This window comes from Macrotis lagotis, chromosome 8 (genome assembly GCF_037893015.1).
Source record: "Macrotis lagotis isolate mMagLag1 chromosome 8, bilby.v1.9.chrom.fasta, whole genome shotgun sequence".
Taxonomy (NCBI): Eukaryota; Metazoa; Chordata; class Mammalia; order Peramelemorphia; family Peramelidae; genus Macrotis; species Macrotis lagotis.
The window spans coordinates 20,873,680-20,889,387 of record NC_133665.1 but is presented as its reverse complement, the minus strand read 5'-3'; the positions used below and the strand labels follow the sequence as shown (position 1 = coordinate 20,889,387).

Genomic DNA, 15,708 nt, shown 5'->3' with positions numbered 1-15,708 from the left:
AAATGACTGCCCTCCCTACCCACCCCTCAAGACTTTCCTGCTATTAGGGAAAGGGAGCTTACTGTCTCAGAAAAGGTGTTGGTATGGGAATCAGGTCACTTGAATTGTTCCCTTAATCTTGGCAGTAATTTCATTTCATCTGAGAAACTAGGACTTTCGTTCAGAACTTCTGATCTCACTTAAGATACATATTTTTGATACATGCCCTTCTGTAGAACTAATATCTATGATTTTGTTTCTTTTTACAAAGATTTCTTTTATTAGATAGGGTCTGAATAAAAAGATGCATAACACCTGTGGCTGTAGCTGTAGCTGGGCTACAAGCCAGCCCAAATAGCCTTTATTAAAAGGTTTGAGACAATGAATATGTTTATGTGGGTCTCTGAGAGGTATTGAGAGGTAGTTCACCTCTGACACATAGTGACTGAATGACTCCTGGGCAAGTTGCTTAACATCCCAGTGTTCTGGCAACTTAGACTGTTAAGTCCCAAAGGTTTCTGTAGACCTGTTTCTATAAGGAAATTTCCACACCTAGAGTTCCCATTCATAAAACTGCAATTCTCCTAAAAATAAATAAATGGGGCGTGGAGGTGAGCTAAAGCTCTTTCTTTACAAGGATTCTGTGGTCTTAGAAGCATTTGTGTAAATGCATAGAAGGAAATTTAGAAGAAGACACAGATAGGACAGCTTTAAAACTAAAGTGTTAAATTAGACTGGAGATTCATAACTTTATATATAGTCTGTTTCTGTCCTTTGTATTAGCAACTGCTTATATTTGCTGGTGTTTCTCAAAGTCAGAACAGCAAAAAAGTATAAATTACCTTTAAGAAAAGTTTTAAATTAAAAAACAAAAACAAAAAACAAGAACCCATTTGGTCCATAATATCAGCATCATTAGTCCTATTTTACAAATGAAGAAAATATGGTAGGCTAGATAACTTACCTAGTGACATAGTTAGGAAATGTTATGGCCTAGAATCTGGTCTTCTAGCTTTAAGGACCAGTAATATCAGCATAATTCTCCCTATTTTATAGATGGAAAAAAAATGCATTAGTCTATGTAACTCCCAGTGACAAATAGCCAGGAAATGTTGCATCTAGAATCTAGATTTCTGGCTCTAAGTTCCAGTAGTATCACAATATTATCCCTATTTTACAGATGGAGAAAATGTGTTAGTCTAAATAATTTTCCCTGAAACACAGAGCTAGGCTAGAAACTAGTCTTCGAGCTCCAAAGGCCAGTTCAGTTCAGCAATGCAGTATACTTTTAATTTATTGACCTACTTCTTTTTCCATGTCTGCTTTCATTGCCAGGTGTCTGCTGGGTCCATTCTAGAAAGTGTGAAAGACAGAGTGATTGATTCCCAGCTGCAGCTGTTGATCACCAAGCCAGGCCTGTTCACTTGCATAGCTACTAACAAGCATGGGGAGAAATTCAGCACCATGAAGGCTGCAGCTACTATCAGCATAGCAGGTATGCCTGGAAGCTCAAGCTTGTACATTGGCAGTTTGCATTCATCCAGTGGTGGAAGAGGAGTGAAAGAATGACTCAACTCTGTAACCTCTTGCACAGGAATAAATTCCCTTTCCCTACAGCCCCTGTTTTATTTCTTGCTTTTGGGTTGCACTTCAGAGGTTGATTCACCTGTCATTGGGGAACCTATGTACAGCTTCCTTGAAGTCCTAGTGGAATCTATGTGAATTTAGCCTTCCACAAAAAAGAGACTTCTTTAATGACTTTCTTTCCACCTCAAAGTCATATGAAAATTGCTAGAATTAACTTCTCTTACCTTGTTTGGTATTATGGAAATGGTCTAGGGATCCATGTTGTTGTTCGATCTTGCCCTACTCTTCATGACCCCATTTGGAGTTTTCTTTGCAAAAAAAAATCTGGAGTAGATTGTCATTTCCTTCTCTAGTCATTTTATAGATAAAAAGAGATAGACCAGGAAACCAAGGCCCAGAGAGAGCAAAGGGTTTGCCCAGGATGCCACAACTAGGAAGTACCTAAATCTTCTATCTCCAAATTCAGTTCTTTTCATTATACTAAGGTATCTCAAGGAAGTAGAACTGATGTGTCACTTTGGGGAAAAGTGGAATTCACCTAGAAAAAGTATCACAAAGAGGGGTCTGTGTGGTTTAAGTCCTATTTTAAACTTATTAGAAACTACCATGAAGTAGCTTCAAAGTCAGGAAGAGTAAGGTTAAGTCATACTCATTGGAGATTTTGGGCAAGTCACAACATTTCTCAGTTCCAGGCTCTGTGCCTATCCTAATCACAGTCAACAGACATTCATTAAACCTTATTATGTGCCAGATACTGTAGGGGAAAAGTGCTTAGTACATAGTAGGTGCTTAATGTTTGTTGACAGCGAACTTAGCCAAGTAGTAGCTCAGAATTAGGAATACCAGGAGCCAAGTCTCACTTCAGACATACTGTGGAACCTCAATCAAGTAGATTTAACTTCTTTGTGCTTTAGGCAATCCTCTACAGGTTGCTTAAGGTGCCATCTTGTATTTGTAGAAGGAACTTCTTCATCTACACATTTCCTGTACCAAGTAAATCCCAGTTCCATTCCCTACTTAAAAAAACAAAAAAGAAAAACAGTACCCCAAAATGGCAATGAGTATGGTGAATACTAAGTTGAACTCTTTTGAATCATGAAGACCTGTATTCCAATCTTGCTTCTGACTAACTGGCTCTGTGTCCAGACTTTAATCTCAGAACCCAAGGGAACTCTCTAGTGCTCTAAATTACTGAGAAGATATGACCTCTTTGGTCACTTAAGTTTTCATTGTTTTTTTTTTAAATGAAAGAGCAATGAAGTTCTTACCTTCCCAAAGGCAGGATTCTGGGACTTCTTAAGTTTCCGTAAAACCCTAAGCTCTGTGAATTTGTAATATGCCCTCCCCCAAGAAGCCTCTCAAAGTATGCATGGGATTCCCAAAGATGTAAAGTGTTTATCTAACAGGAAGTGTCAGGCTTAGAGAAATTCATCTGATGATCAGAACATGTCTGCAAAAGCTCTGCAGGCTAGGGGTTTGCCCAACATGAACCCTAATCCTGATCTCAAGCCCAGAACTCTGGGTGTTGCTATCTTTGTTGCAATGATAAGACAGCCATTCACTTCTCTGCTCTGCACAGAAGATGAGAAACAGTTCTCTTTGGATTACGTGGCTCTTGTGTGCTCACTGGAACTCCCATTAGTACTGAGGTCTAAGGAGGGGGCCCTTCTAACTAGTTTTGTTATTTGAGATATGGGGTATAGTCTGAACAAAGGAGGATTGGAAGATGAATGAATGGAAAAATCATTTACATAACATGTGCTTTATAAATATCTCATCTGATCCTTAAAGTGATCCTGTTATCATCCTTATTTTACAGTTGAGGAAACATAGATAGATTTTTCACTGAGATCTTCCTAACTCCAGGGCCAGAATTCTAGTCACAAGGCCTTTTGAACTAGCTGTGTCAAGGGCCTTCTGAATCACCCAAACCTTCATTTCAACTGAACAGTTTAATGTTCATTATTTTCATCCCACAGTAAAGTTTTTCCTCCCACTGAGGTAAAGTATATCTGTGTCTCTCCTCTCCAGGCATCCCTGGAATTATCAAAGATCTTTACAGTAGGATACTAGCTCAAGTATCTCTAAATGAAATAGGTAATGGAGTTGGGGCACTAGAATACAATCACACACCTTTTCTCCCTCCATCTCTCATATATCTTACTTTACATTTAAGTAGATGAAGTACAGTGGGAAGACCACTGACCCTGGAGTCAGAAGACCTGGAATCAAATTTGGTCTTGAAAGCTTACTGCTTCTGTGACCTAGGATAAGTCACTTAACTTTTCTAGCACTCAGTTTACTTATCTGAAAAAGGAAAGGATTAGATTAGATAACCTCTGAGGTTCCTTCCCCTCTAGATCTCTGAAATATAATGCAATATAATGCAAAAAAAACTATACCTCTAAACTAACATATAAAACTGACATAATCATCAGATCCACTTGGGGATAACAAGATATCTATATGTGTGTGTGTATAAATATATATATATAATTATATGTATACATATATAATATATTCTATATAAACATATATCATATACATATTTGTATACACCAATAACACATATATGCAAATAATATATACAGAACAAATACTTTATATTATAAACCCATATATACATATACATACACATACATATAATGAGGGTCTGGTTTAAGATGCCCCTATGCAAGTATTGGAAAAAATAGCATGATGAAGCAGATAGAATGTCCCAAATTTGAATCCTGCCCTTGATATTTACTAGCTGTGTGACTTTGGGGAAATCACTTAACTTTGCTGAGCTTCAGTTTCCTCTATAAAATGGGAAGTTTCATTCCTATAATAGCTATTTCACAGAACAGTTACTCCTCTTTTCCTTACTCATTCATTTTCCTCTAGTAACGTTTTGACATGAAGAACTTATTTAGAATTCAAAGTTCTAAAATGATAAAAAGGAAGGGCTCAGAAAAGAAAAAGGAACATTAACTTTTGAGATGGTGACTTTAATGAAGATTTCCATTCTCAGAAAAGTATTGAAAATTTTTGAATCCAAGACATTTGGAACTCATTAATGGGCAACTTCTCACTCTATAGTCAAGCATCAGGGAAACAATCCAAAATACAAACTTTCCTTTCTTGTTCAAATGGTTCAATGAGACCAAATTTGTAAAATTTCTTTTTTTTTTAGGTATTTGCAAGGCAATGGGGTTAAGTGGCTTGCCCAAGGCCACACAGCTAGGTAATTATTAAGTGTCTGAGACCAGATTTGAACTCAGGTACTCTTGACTCCAGGGCTGGTGTCCTATCCACTGTGCCACCTAGCCACCCCAAAATTTGTAAAATATTTTGCAAAATTCTAAAACACTATCATTAACCAATATAATAATATTCAATATGTCACATTTCCCTATGGAGTGAGTACCCCTGGGAAAGTTTAGAGATATCTTTATCTTATGCTATCAAATGAACAAAATGGCAGACCTTATTTAGATATATAGACTTTCGGTAGGAAATGACCCCTATACCTAAAACCATTTTTTCCAGTGTGTTTATGCATGCAAGATAATGTTGAGAAAGTTAAATGAAGATCATATACAACCTCCCGTCAGAGGTTTTTGGTCATTTTTCATATTCACTCTAGTTGAGAAACTAGAGATGAGAAAAGCTTAAAGAGTGAGGTGCTTGAGAAGATATTTCTGACTGGGTTGGGTGGGTTTTTTTTGAGCGTTTGGATGCCAACAACAATAATAAAAATAAAACAACTCACTTCTCACCAGGCATTTTCCTCTTGGTTCCCAAAGTCCCGGTGTATTGCCTGAGGGAAATTAGAGCCACATGTTCCTGACACATTCCCATTTGCTGTAACTCATCAAAAGGTTCTTTCATAGGCATGACTTGGAGTGTGAGAACCTGGAGGAGCAGCCTTTCGAATCCCTTTGAACCAGGAAGTTACTTTCCTCACCCTTATCCCTCTTCCCTAAATCCCAGTCCCCAAAGGCTCAAGTTGCATCCTAAATTTGGAATCAGGTCAATGTGAAGGGGATAACTGGCAAAAAATGTTCTCCTTGTCCTTAGGAGAACTACTCAGCACTCTGCTGGAAATATAGTGGAACTCAGGAGGGAGACAGTGTAATATAAGAAAAAGGGTACTGGACTAGGGGTCAATAGATCTGAATTCTAATCTACGTGTATTATGCTTTAACTATGGGACTTTGGACAAATCCCTGTGTTTCTCCTTTTCTATAAAATGAGAGGACTGGTTTAGGCAAGGCTTTTTAACTTGGATCTGTGAATAGATTTCAAGGTATCCATGAACTTGAATGGGGAAAACAATTACATCTTTATTTTCACTAACTTCTAACTGAAAATTAGAATTTCCTTCAATTATTTAATGGCATTATTCTGAGAAGCAGTCCAGAACACAAAAGAAAGAAATCTCTGGTTTAAATGCTACTTGCTGTCCCAGCCATAGCTAAAATATTGTGATGAGGACATTCCAAGGACTTTGTACTGGGAATAGTCTTGGAATAAGGACCATCAGAATAAATAGACTCAGGGATAAAACAGAGAATTATTTTCCTATTATTCAGTCATCTGCAGTGATGGTCATAGTCCCTGCCCAAGATAATGACACTTAGTGTTTTTCCCTATTGATATGATCCTGGATCACAAGGCAGTTTCTATGGTTATATTCCATCTCAAATATTATGTCAAGAAGTTTAATGGTAAATGAATAAAATGCTGGGTTTGGTCAAGAAGACCTGAGTTCAAATTTAGCCTAATCATGTGAACCTGGGAAGTCATTTTTATCTCTCTCTCCTTTAGTTTTCTCAAATATAAGCTGTGGAATAATAGCACTTAACTTTCCAGGGTTTCTGAGAGGATCAAATGAGCTTGGCATAGGGTCTGGAGCATAGTTTGTAGTTACTTAATAAATATGATTGCTTGTCTCCTTCCTCTCATCCCTTCTGTACTCTGCTTCCATCTTCCTGCCCTTACCCCTTACATTAAACTGCCAGGGTTAAACTGTTCACATTTTTTGATAGGCTCAATGAATTTTAGACTCATATAAAAGACTTAAAACATCAAAGGCCTTAAAGATAGGGTTTTTTCCCACTGAATAAAAGGGTTCTTAATCTGGGGCATTAGGGGAAAAAATTGACAACTTTATTTCAATTTAATTGATTTCCTTTTTAATCATATGTACATTATTATATGCCTTTAAAACTATCATGCTGAGATGAGGTCCAGAAAGCCAAATTTTGCCAATTTTACTATATTGCCATAGGAATTCATGATACACATAAAGTTGATGACCACAAAAGCAATCTCCCATATCTTATTTTGAGGTGCCTCAGGAGCCTCTATTTATATGGGCAACCAAAGAAATGTTTGGATAAAGAAAATATGACTTTTTAAAGCTCTTTCACTTACTATCTATGTGACTTTGGGCAAATCACTTAAAATCTTTGGGCCTGAGTGGAGAAGCTCACAGGGATAGGTTGAAGACCAGACACCTCTTAGGTCTTCTAATAGTTTACCACATTCTACGCATGCCACAAGCATCTCTTTGACCACTGCCCCAATACCATTATTCACCTACCAGTCACCCTCCAGAGCAAGACTCGGTAAAAGGGGTTGATCTGCCTCTTTTTTCTATCTAAAGACCAAATGTTCCCAACCTACTTCCCAAGCCTGACCAGGATGTCTTAGGGAGAAGACATTTGTATGCCTTCTGTAGGATGATCTCAATCCTCTACCTCAGCAATCTGCAAATACAAAAGTTAATCCTGGTGCTATTGAATTGGCAAAACTAATACAAGAAATTGGAGACAAGCTATATTTTGAATAACTAGACCACATTTTCCAAAACAACCTGAAATTGACTTGAAAGCTTTAACACTGAAGACCCTCCACATTTCATCAATAAGAGACTGTTAAAGGATTAAGTAAAGAAACTTCTTAGGAGGTTTTTAAAGAGCTTTTCAATGAATGTTCCCAAAGAAGAAAGATTCATATCAGGAAAAAAAAGGCCTTTGGAGGTTTGTCAAAAGTCTTTCTTTTTCAATCATAGAAAATCATCAAAAGAAAAATCCACTAAAATACACAAGGATGTTGAGAAGTTGAAACTTTTTTTAGCTCCATTTCAACATTTTCCACCAAAGTTCAGTATGGAAAATTAATGCAAATATGAATGAATGACATTTGTCACTACATGTGCAAATAAAGTATATTTACCTTGTGAACAATTTCTCAGCTCTGCAATAGAATTTCTACTTACATCTGCTTTATATGACTACTGAATGTCTATCCTTCCTTCCTTCCTATCTTTCTTTTTATTCTTTCTTTCTAGGGTCGCACAGATGTCAAATTTGAACTTGGGTCTTCCTAACTTCAGGGCCAATGCTTGATAATCCATTGTGCCACCTAGCCAACCCTGAATGTATTTTGCTATACTTTGATAATGCTGCATCTATTGAAAGATCAGTGATGTCCGACTGCATGTGTTTATATAAAGAACTTGTTTCTTAACACAGCAACATTTTAGACCTCACATGAACTTTCTATGAAATAAGGATTGATTGTTCATACAAAGTATATTACAAAATTGACTTAGTTTCTTTTAGATGTAATTAGTACAGAAATCTGAAAGAAAATGGTTTTTGCAAGAAAGGTGATTGTGGGTTTAAGAAACAGATCAAAGAAAAAATTTGACTAATTACTATTGCAGATAAGAATTATCTCTTTCCCCCTACCTAAACCACTCATGAAATCTCTATATTTGAGTTACTTGCTGAAAAGCTGTGCAATTGTAATGTCTTCCATTTTAATTGAGTCGAATTGAATTTTCAGTGGAGGCCACGTATTTATTCAATTTATGGTTAAGAGTTCTCTGGTAGTAAACTCATTTTTGTAATTATGTGTGTGTGTGTGTGTGTGTGTGTGTGTGTGTGTGTGTGTGTGAATTTTTCAAATCTATGTGAATTGACTAACTTTATGAAAAACATTTATTTCTTTGGTGTTTAAGGCTATTTAGTTAATGTTTCTGAAGGTACAATGGCTGTTAAGTTTTGCTAGATGTATTATTGAATTAATTAAAGTCATTACTTATTTTAAAAAATCTCTGGGAATCAGTTTCCCTAATCTATAAAAAGAGATGGGACTAGACTTCCAAGTTCTCTTCCAACTCCAAATTCATGTATATATGTCCTAAGCTCCAGAGGGGAAATAGATCATTGTTGGTTATATTGAGAATCTGAAATATTGAAAAAGATGTTAATTGGCAATTTTAGAAGCTTGGTATTAAAGAGAAATTCCTTTTCTATTAAAAAATCAGATGGTTTTTCCTCTCATGTCATAACAAAGGCTGTCTATTTTACTGACTTCTAGATAAGCTCAAAGAAATTCCAAATGGTAGTTCTGTTTATTTGCTGTTGATAAAACTTATTTTCACATGAAAAGAACATGTTTAGACTCCCCAAGGTTCTGGTATAAATAGAGGGAAGTGTGACTGAGGAAACTAGTCTGAAAATCACAGGGAAACATTAATTTGTGATGGTGATCACTTCTAAACAGGGAAGTTTTGAACATCTTTAAATTGAGACCATTTTCGACTCACTTAGTGGCAACTTCTCCAACTTCATTCCATTGTAAAGCAACAGGGCAATGGACTAAGACCCAAAACAAGATAGAGAAAGGAAAAAAAAGCAAAAAAAACACCTAAATCATAGCTCTGAGGTATGGAGAATTTTCCTACTTCTTAGAAAGTCCTGAACTTCCTTTATAGGGTTGGTGAAAAAATAATGAAGAAGCAGCTTGGTATCACAAATAGAATGCTGGCACAGAATCAGAAACATTTCCTCTGATCCATACTGGTTGTGTGACCCTAGGCAATTCACTTAACTTCTCATTGTCCCAAGCAATATTTTAGGATTCTAAGTTCTAATCAGTATTGATAAAGGAAATTCCTATTACAAGTCTGGCAAAAAAGGGGAAGGAGAAAGGGAGAGGAGAGAGAGAGAGAGAGAGAGAGAGAGAGAGAGAGAGAGAGAGAGAGAGAGAGTGCAACACCATACAGAGGTATAGAGACAGACAGACAGTCAAGACAGAAAGAGGTAAGTGATAGGGACAGAAAGAGGTAAGAGTTAATAAATAGAGAGATAATTATAATTATATAGGGGAAGCTAGAGTCATGTTTGAGGAAAATAAATGGAGGTTGATATAACAAGTTTAGCTGCTCTTCACTCCAAGAAGCTTTATTAAGCTCTTGACTCAAGAAGCTTTATTAAGTGCCCATTATGTGCCAGACATTGAAGACACAAATATGAAAGGAGAAGTAATCCTTGTTCTCAAAACTTACATTGGATGATTTCTTCATGTTTGAGCCAGTAATGCTCCTAAAAGTCTTCAGAAGCTCATGTTAGCTAATATAATGCCAGAGGGGAAGAAGGATACTATGGGCTACAGAGTTAGCAATGTTCTCAACTGTGAGCACATAACAACTATATAACTTCTCCTTGCTTTGCTTCTTCTTCCAGTGATCATCCTAATTTATTGGTGAAAAATATCTGGTGTGGAGGGTAAATAGGTAGAAATTAATTCCAACTGCAAAATCAGTATATACTGATGACAACAATGGTTGACTCTACCTATTGATATCCATCAAAACATCAAGAATCTGGATGTCCAAGACTGTCCCATTGTCCCCCCCCCAAACTCATATGTCAACCTAAGGGCAGGTCTTGGATGGATCTATAATCATAGGAGACCTAAGAGACCATCTAATGTAACTTCTCATTTTACAGATGAGAAAACTGAGACCCAGGAAAGTCAAATGACTTGCCTGAAAGCATAAAGGATGTAAGCAGCAGAGGCAAGATTTGAATCTGAGTACTTTGAATCCAGAAACACTATAATTTTCATTTTGACTACATCTTCCAGTAAATTAAAGCCAAAATTTCTTAAAAGGTTAGAAATAATCTAGTTATAACAGAACAAAGGAAGCAAGAATTCACTAATTCTTTTTCTCTTTTACTCCTTCATCTGGTGACTGACTGTGGGGTCTTCCTTTCCTGTTCACATAGCATGGAGGTAAGAAAACTTAGCAATGAGAATATTATTCCTTTGATAACACAAGGGACTTTAAAATGTTTTTTGTTACTCTTTTCTCTGCCATAATTTCAGTCCTGGAGATGAGTAAAGTAGATGAAAAGTTGTAAGACAAATGCACATTTTAAATGGTAAGATCATACCTAGTATCTCCCCACAGAGCTTCCATTTATTCATTGGCACCTATAATATGCATAGCCTTGTGTTAGGTGCAGGTAAAACTTCACCTTTGGTTTTTATTTTCTATGACCTTCTAAACTACTTTGGCAGCTAAGGATATTAAATTCCATTGTACTTACTTTGATACATACATACATACATACATACATACATACATACAAAACTACTTTGGTAGCTAAGAATATTAAATTCCATTGTACTTACTTTGATACATACATGCATACATCCAACTCTGTAGGATTTAGTGGAGATCTCAGAAAGGAGAAGACCTGGGATGGACTTCTAGCTCTCTCAAGAGTGTGACTCTGGGCAAGTTACTCAGTCTCCCAGCCTTCAGTTTCCTCATCACAAAATGGTAATAAAACATTTTCATTGCTTATCTCACAGAATTGTTATGGGAAGAAAAATATGCTTCAAAAAATTTTAATTAAAGAACTAAACACAATTTTATTTTCTAAAATATAAATGTCATAAAAAGTTATGTATTATTGATTTGATATATATTTTGGCCTAATGAAGCCATTCTGCCATGCATATCATTTTACTTTACAATTCACATCCAAAAATAGCTTCTTCCTCTATCTCTTCTTATTCATTACTCTAAAACCTTCTTTCTGATTTTCTCCATCTTGTCCCATATTCTTTTTAAAAATTAAAGCTTCCCACCCCACCATCACTGTGACTTTCCAATGTCTTCCTTCCCCAGAAAGAATCCTCACTCATAAACTTTAAAGCTGATTTATAAATACTCTTTTTATCTTGTCAATGTGGGTAGTCTTATAACCCTGACATGCTTTCTCATCCTATATCATTCTTGTTTATATTTTCCCATATTTTCTTCATGATGGCTCTGCCCCAATGTATTAAGAAGCATTTGAATTAGCATTTCAGAGGTAACAAGGTAGTACTTGAGTTATCCATATGTTGATAACAAAATGAGTTTAATGACAAGGTGACAATACCAGGGCTATAAAAAAAGGGTAGTGTCGAATTAAAGGCCAAATGAGTGTCAACAGCAATAAATTTCTAATCTCTTGTGTCCTCCAGTCATGGAGTATAATGTAAAGTACTGGATGCTCTGCAAACATGAAAAGGATTTAGGAGAAAGAAGCAAAGACAGAAAGCACTGTTTTATGCAATATAAAAACAAGGAAGTAATCAATTCTAATAGAAAGTTGAGAAAGTAGTCATAGATTTGGGGAATGGGAAAAGAGAGAAGTGAGGTAAAAGATAATGGAGAGTAGAAGAAGAAGGAAAGAAAAGCTAACAAATAGTACCACTGACCATTCCAAAATAGCAAGCATGTTGTGAACTGACCTCTGTGACCTCCGTTCAACTGGAGGGATGAGCAACAAGGACAGCTGCTGTGAGTATTGCTGCTCCCTGGCAGAGACACTAAGTTCCACATAGAAGATCCACTTTGATTGGCCAAGGATTTGGCTTCTTCTCACTTGCAAATGACAACTGTGGAAATCAATGGGAATGCTTTGCATTCATTTTCTATCCAAATCCTAGCTAAGAGCTGTGAGAATGTTAACCATATAGTGTTAGGGATAGGGAGAGGACCTAGGGAATTGACTGAACAACCCTTTGAATAAATTGATTATTGAATTTCTCCTACTGAATTGTGAGACTGGAGGCTTAAACACTTCTTCATATAGAAAGGTAGAGAAGAAAAGGAAGGTAAAGTTTCTTACTGGGGAGGTAGGAGGCTCAGACACTGAGATGGTAGCCTTGTAACAAGAGACCTGCTTCCTGACCCCTTTCACAAGCCCTGTGGAATAGAACCAAGCACACTATGTTGCAAGAAGTTCCACAGAGCAAAGGAACCAGATAGTGGTTTGGCCAGGTGCCATGGGGTTATATAGCCAGCAACTCGGAACTAAAAGAAGCCAAAGCATCCCCACGTCATTTTTTGGAAAGTTGTCACAGAGATTTCCTTCTGATTAAGGAGACACAACACATTACACAGAATGTGGATGAGGGGTAACTTGATTCTCAGCAACACAACTCATCCACTGGGGTGGCTTGAATAAATTCCCTCATTTCTTTCTGACTCTGCATCTATACTGTAAAATGAAGGTGGTGACATTCAATCATATGTCCCTTTGTGAGGATGTCCCATCATGATTGAAGATTCCTTTTTTATGGGGGGAAGAACAGTCTAAGTCATTTACATTAAAGTCACTTTCTGAATATTATATTCTGAATGACATTTTCTTTTACTACCTTGTATTTATATTTACTACAAGTAAGCATGGACTACTAAATTTCCTGCTCTGAAACTCCATATTTGCATTACTGAGTCACAGAATTTAAGTCAGAAAGTGATTATAGATTGTCATGTCAAATCTGAATAAGAATATGAGATATCATTCAGTCTCAGTCTGAAATCCATCAACAAGAGAGAATTCATTCATTTCCAAGACAGTTTTTTCCACTTCAGTAGAGATAGCTATAATTACTTAAAGCAAACAAACAAAAAAGACCAGCTATGCTTCTGCACCTTCCACATATTGCTCCTCATTCTGCCCTCCAGAATCAGACAGAATAAATGCAGCTCCTTGCCCACATGGCAATCTTTGCCCTGATGCTTACTCATGAATCTGGTTGATCCTCAGACCTAGAATGCTTTCCTTCTCCAGTCCAACTGCTGACTTACCTGACTTCCTTTAAATCCTAATTAAAATCCCACTTCTTTCAGAAATCTTTCTTCAGTTCCTCTTCATTCCATTGCCTTCCCTCTGTTAATTATTTCCTCTTTATCCTGTATAAAACTTGCTTTGTATATATGTGTTTATGTGTTGTCTCCCCCATTAGAAGGTAAGCTCCAGGAGAACAGAGGCTATCTTTTACCTCTTTTGTATCCCCCAGAACTTGGCATATAGTAGGTGCTTAATAATTTTTTAATTGAATGTTGAATTTATAATTCATAAAAACAACTAGATGTTTTTCAAAGGAACTATTGACTGGTCATACTTCCTTATCCTCTATTTGTGAAGACATTTTTGTTTTGTTTTATAACTAAGAACAGAACTTTACTTTTATCTCTATTAAATTACTTTTCATTTGATTTAGCCCACTTGGTATTTTTTGAATCCTGGCTCTGCCATCTAATATGCTAGTTCAGCTTCTCAGTTTTCTGTCCTCTTGCATACAAATAAACCAGCATTCAAGTCAATGATAAAAATGTTGGACAGAGCATGATCACGGGCATTTCTCCATTTTTGACCTCCATCCATTAATGACTTTTCTTTGGATCTGGTCATTCAAATAATACCAAATCTACCTAACTTTCCAAAAATGAGAAACTATTAAAGGTTTTGCTGAAATAGAAGTATACTTTACAATGATAGTATTTCCCCTTATCTAGTAATCTAATAACACTAACAAAGAAGAGAGTGAGGTTAGTCTGGCATCATTTTTCCTTGAAAAAATCAGATTGACTTAGTCTTTACTGCTTCCCTTTCTAAGTTCTTGGCTACAATTGCTTAATAATGTTTCCTAGAAATCTTGTTAGCTATAGAAATAAGCTCATTGGTCAGTAATTTGCAGATTTCCTCTTCCTTTTTTAAAAAATTAGGAAAACATTTTCCCTTCTCCAGTTCTGTAGCTCCTCTGCCTTTTTCCAAAATCTGTCAAAGATCACCAACAGCTGCTCTTCCAATTCTTTCAATACTTTAGGATGCAAATCATCTGGATTTGGTGACTTGAACTTCTTGATAGCAGCGAGATTTCATCTGTCTCCCAATTTATCTTTAGTGAATTCAATGAATATTGCATATATACCAGCTCACTGAGTTATGTTAAACTATGTTCAATTCAAATATTTAGCCTGGTATGCAAGAACTTTCACTATCTGGCATTACCCTTCCTTATAAACCTATCGCATCCTTCTCCTCTTTATATATATATATATATATATATATATATATATATATATATATGCATATATATATATATATATATACACACACACACACATATATATATATATATATATATATATATAGTCTCTCATAGCCAATCTCTACAACTTATTGTTTCTAGTACATTCCCTGCTCTTTTTCTAACTCTAATCCTTCATGTCATTCTTTTAAAAACAGTTTAAAAATTACACTTCCCTTAAAAATGTTTTCCCTGATCTCTCCAATCAATAAAGATCCTTTCAGATCACATGGTTTTACCTTTATGCAATTATCACATTTTATTTTGTATGATAATTATTTATACATATATCATATCTCCCTACTAGATGTAAACTACAGGTGGGCAGGCACTATCTCTTATCTAAACTTCCAACACCCGCATTCTATCAGGGTACTCTTGCACACAATGGATGAACTGGATCTACATATGGAGCTCTGAAAATGGAACTCTACCAATACAAGTTTGACTTGTTGGGGATCACACAATCAGAATGTATCAGAGTTAGGACTTGAACTCAGGTCTTCCTGGATCTGAGGTCAACTCTGTGGCAGCCATTTATATTGAAATAACAGTTATCAGTATAGAAAAATCAAGTTTCTGGATTCTAGGCAGGGAACATTATCATATAACAAATATTGAATTGAAACAAATTCCAATTTTATATGTAAAATGGAAAGCTTGAGATGAATGCAGTAAGTAGATTATGGCACTGCTTTTTTTTTTCCTTTGCTCTGATTTTTCTCCTGCCTCTAGGATACATATTTGGAACAAAGTAGTCTGAATGCCAAGAAGTAGCATCTCCTTGGGAACTTTGTTCATTACTTTTTCAGTAAACTGCACCAAGAAGATCCAGGCTACTGCAGTACCTACAGAGGGAAGGTTTGCAGTGCTGTCTTGGCAAAGGATGCCCTTGTTTTCTACAACTCCTCCTATGGGCAC

General features: G+C 36.2%; 1 protein-coding gene across 1 annotated transcript in view; it reads left to right on the top strand.

Annotated features, from left to right (window-relative positions):
• Window positions 1-4,022, top strand: part of LOC141495136 (muscle, skeletal receptor tyrosine-protein kinase-like) — a 123,391-nt gene extending 119,369 nt beyond the window's left edge. The window contains exon 9 of the mRNA XM_074196119.1: window positions 1,315-4,022. Within this exon, the coding sequence (XP_074052220.1) occupies window positions 1,315-1,548 (234 nt within the window). The 3' untranslated portion in view covers window positions 1,549-4,022. The remainder of the gene's footprint in view (window positions 1-1,314) is intronic.
• The last annotated feature ends 11,686 nt before the right edge of the window (window positions 4,023-15,708 follow it).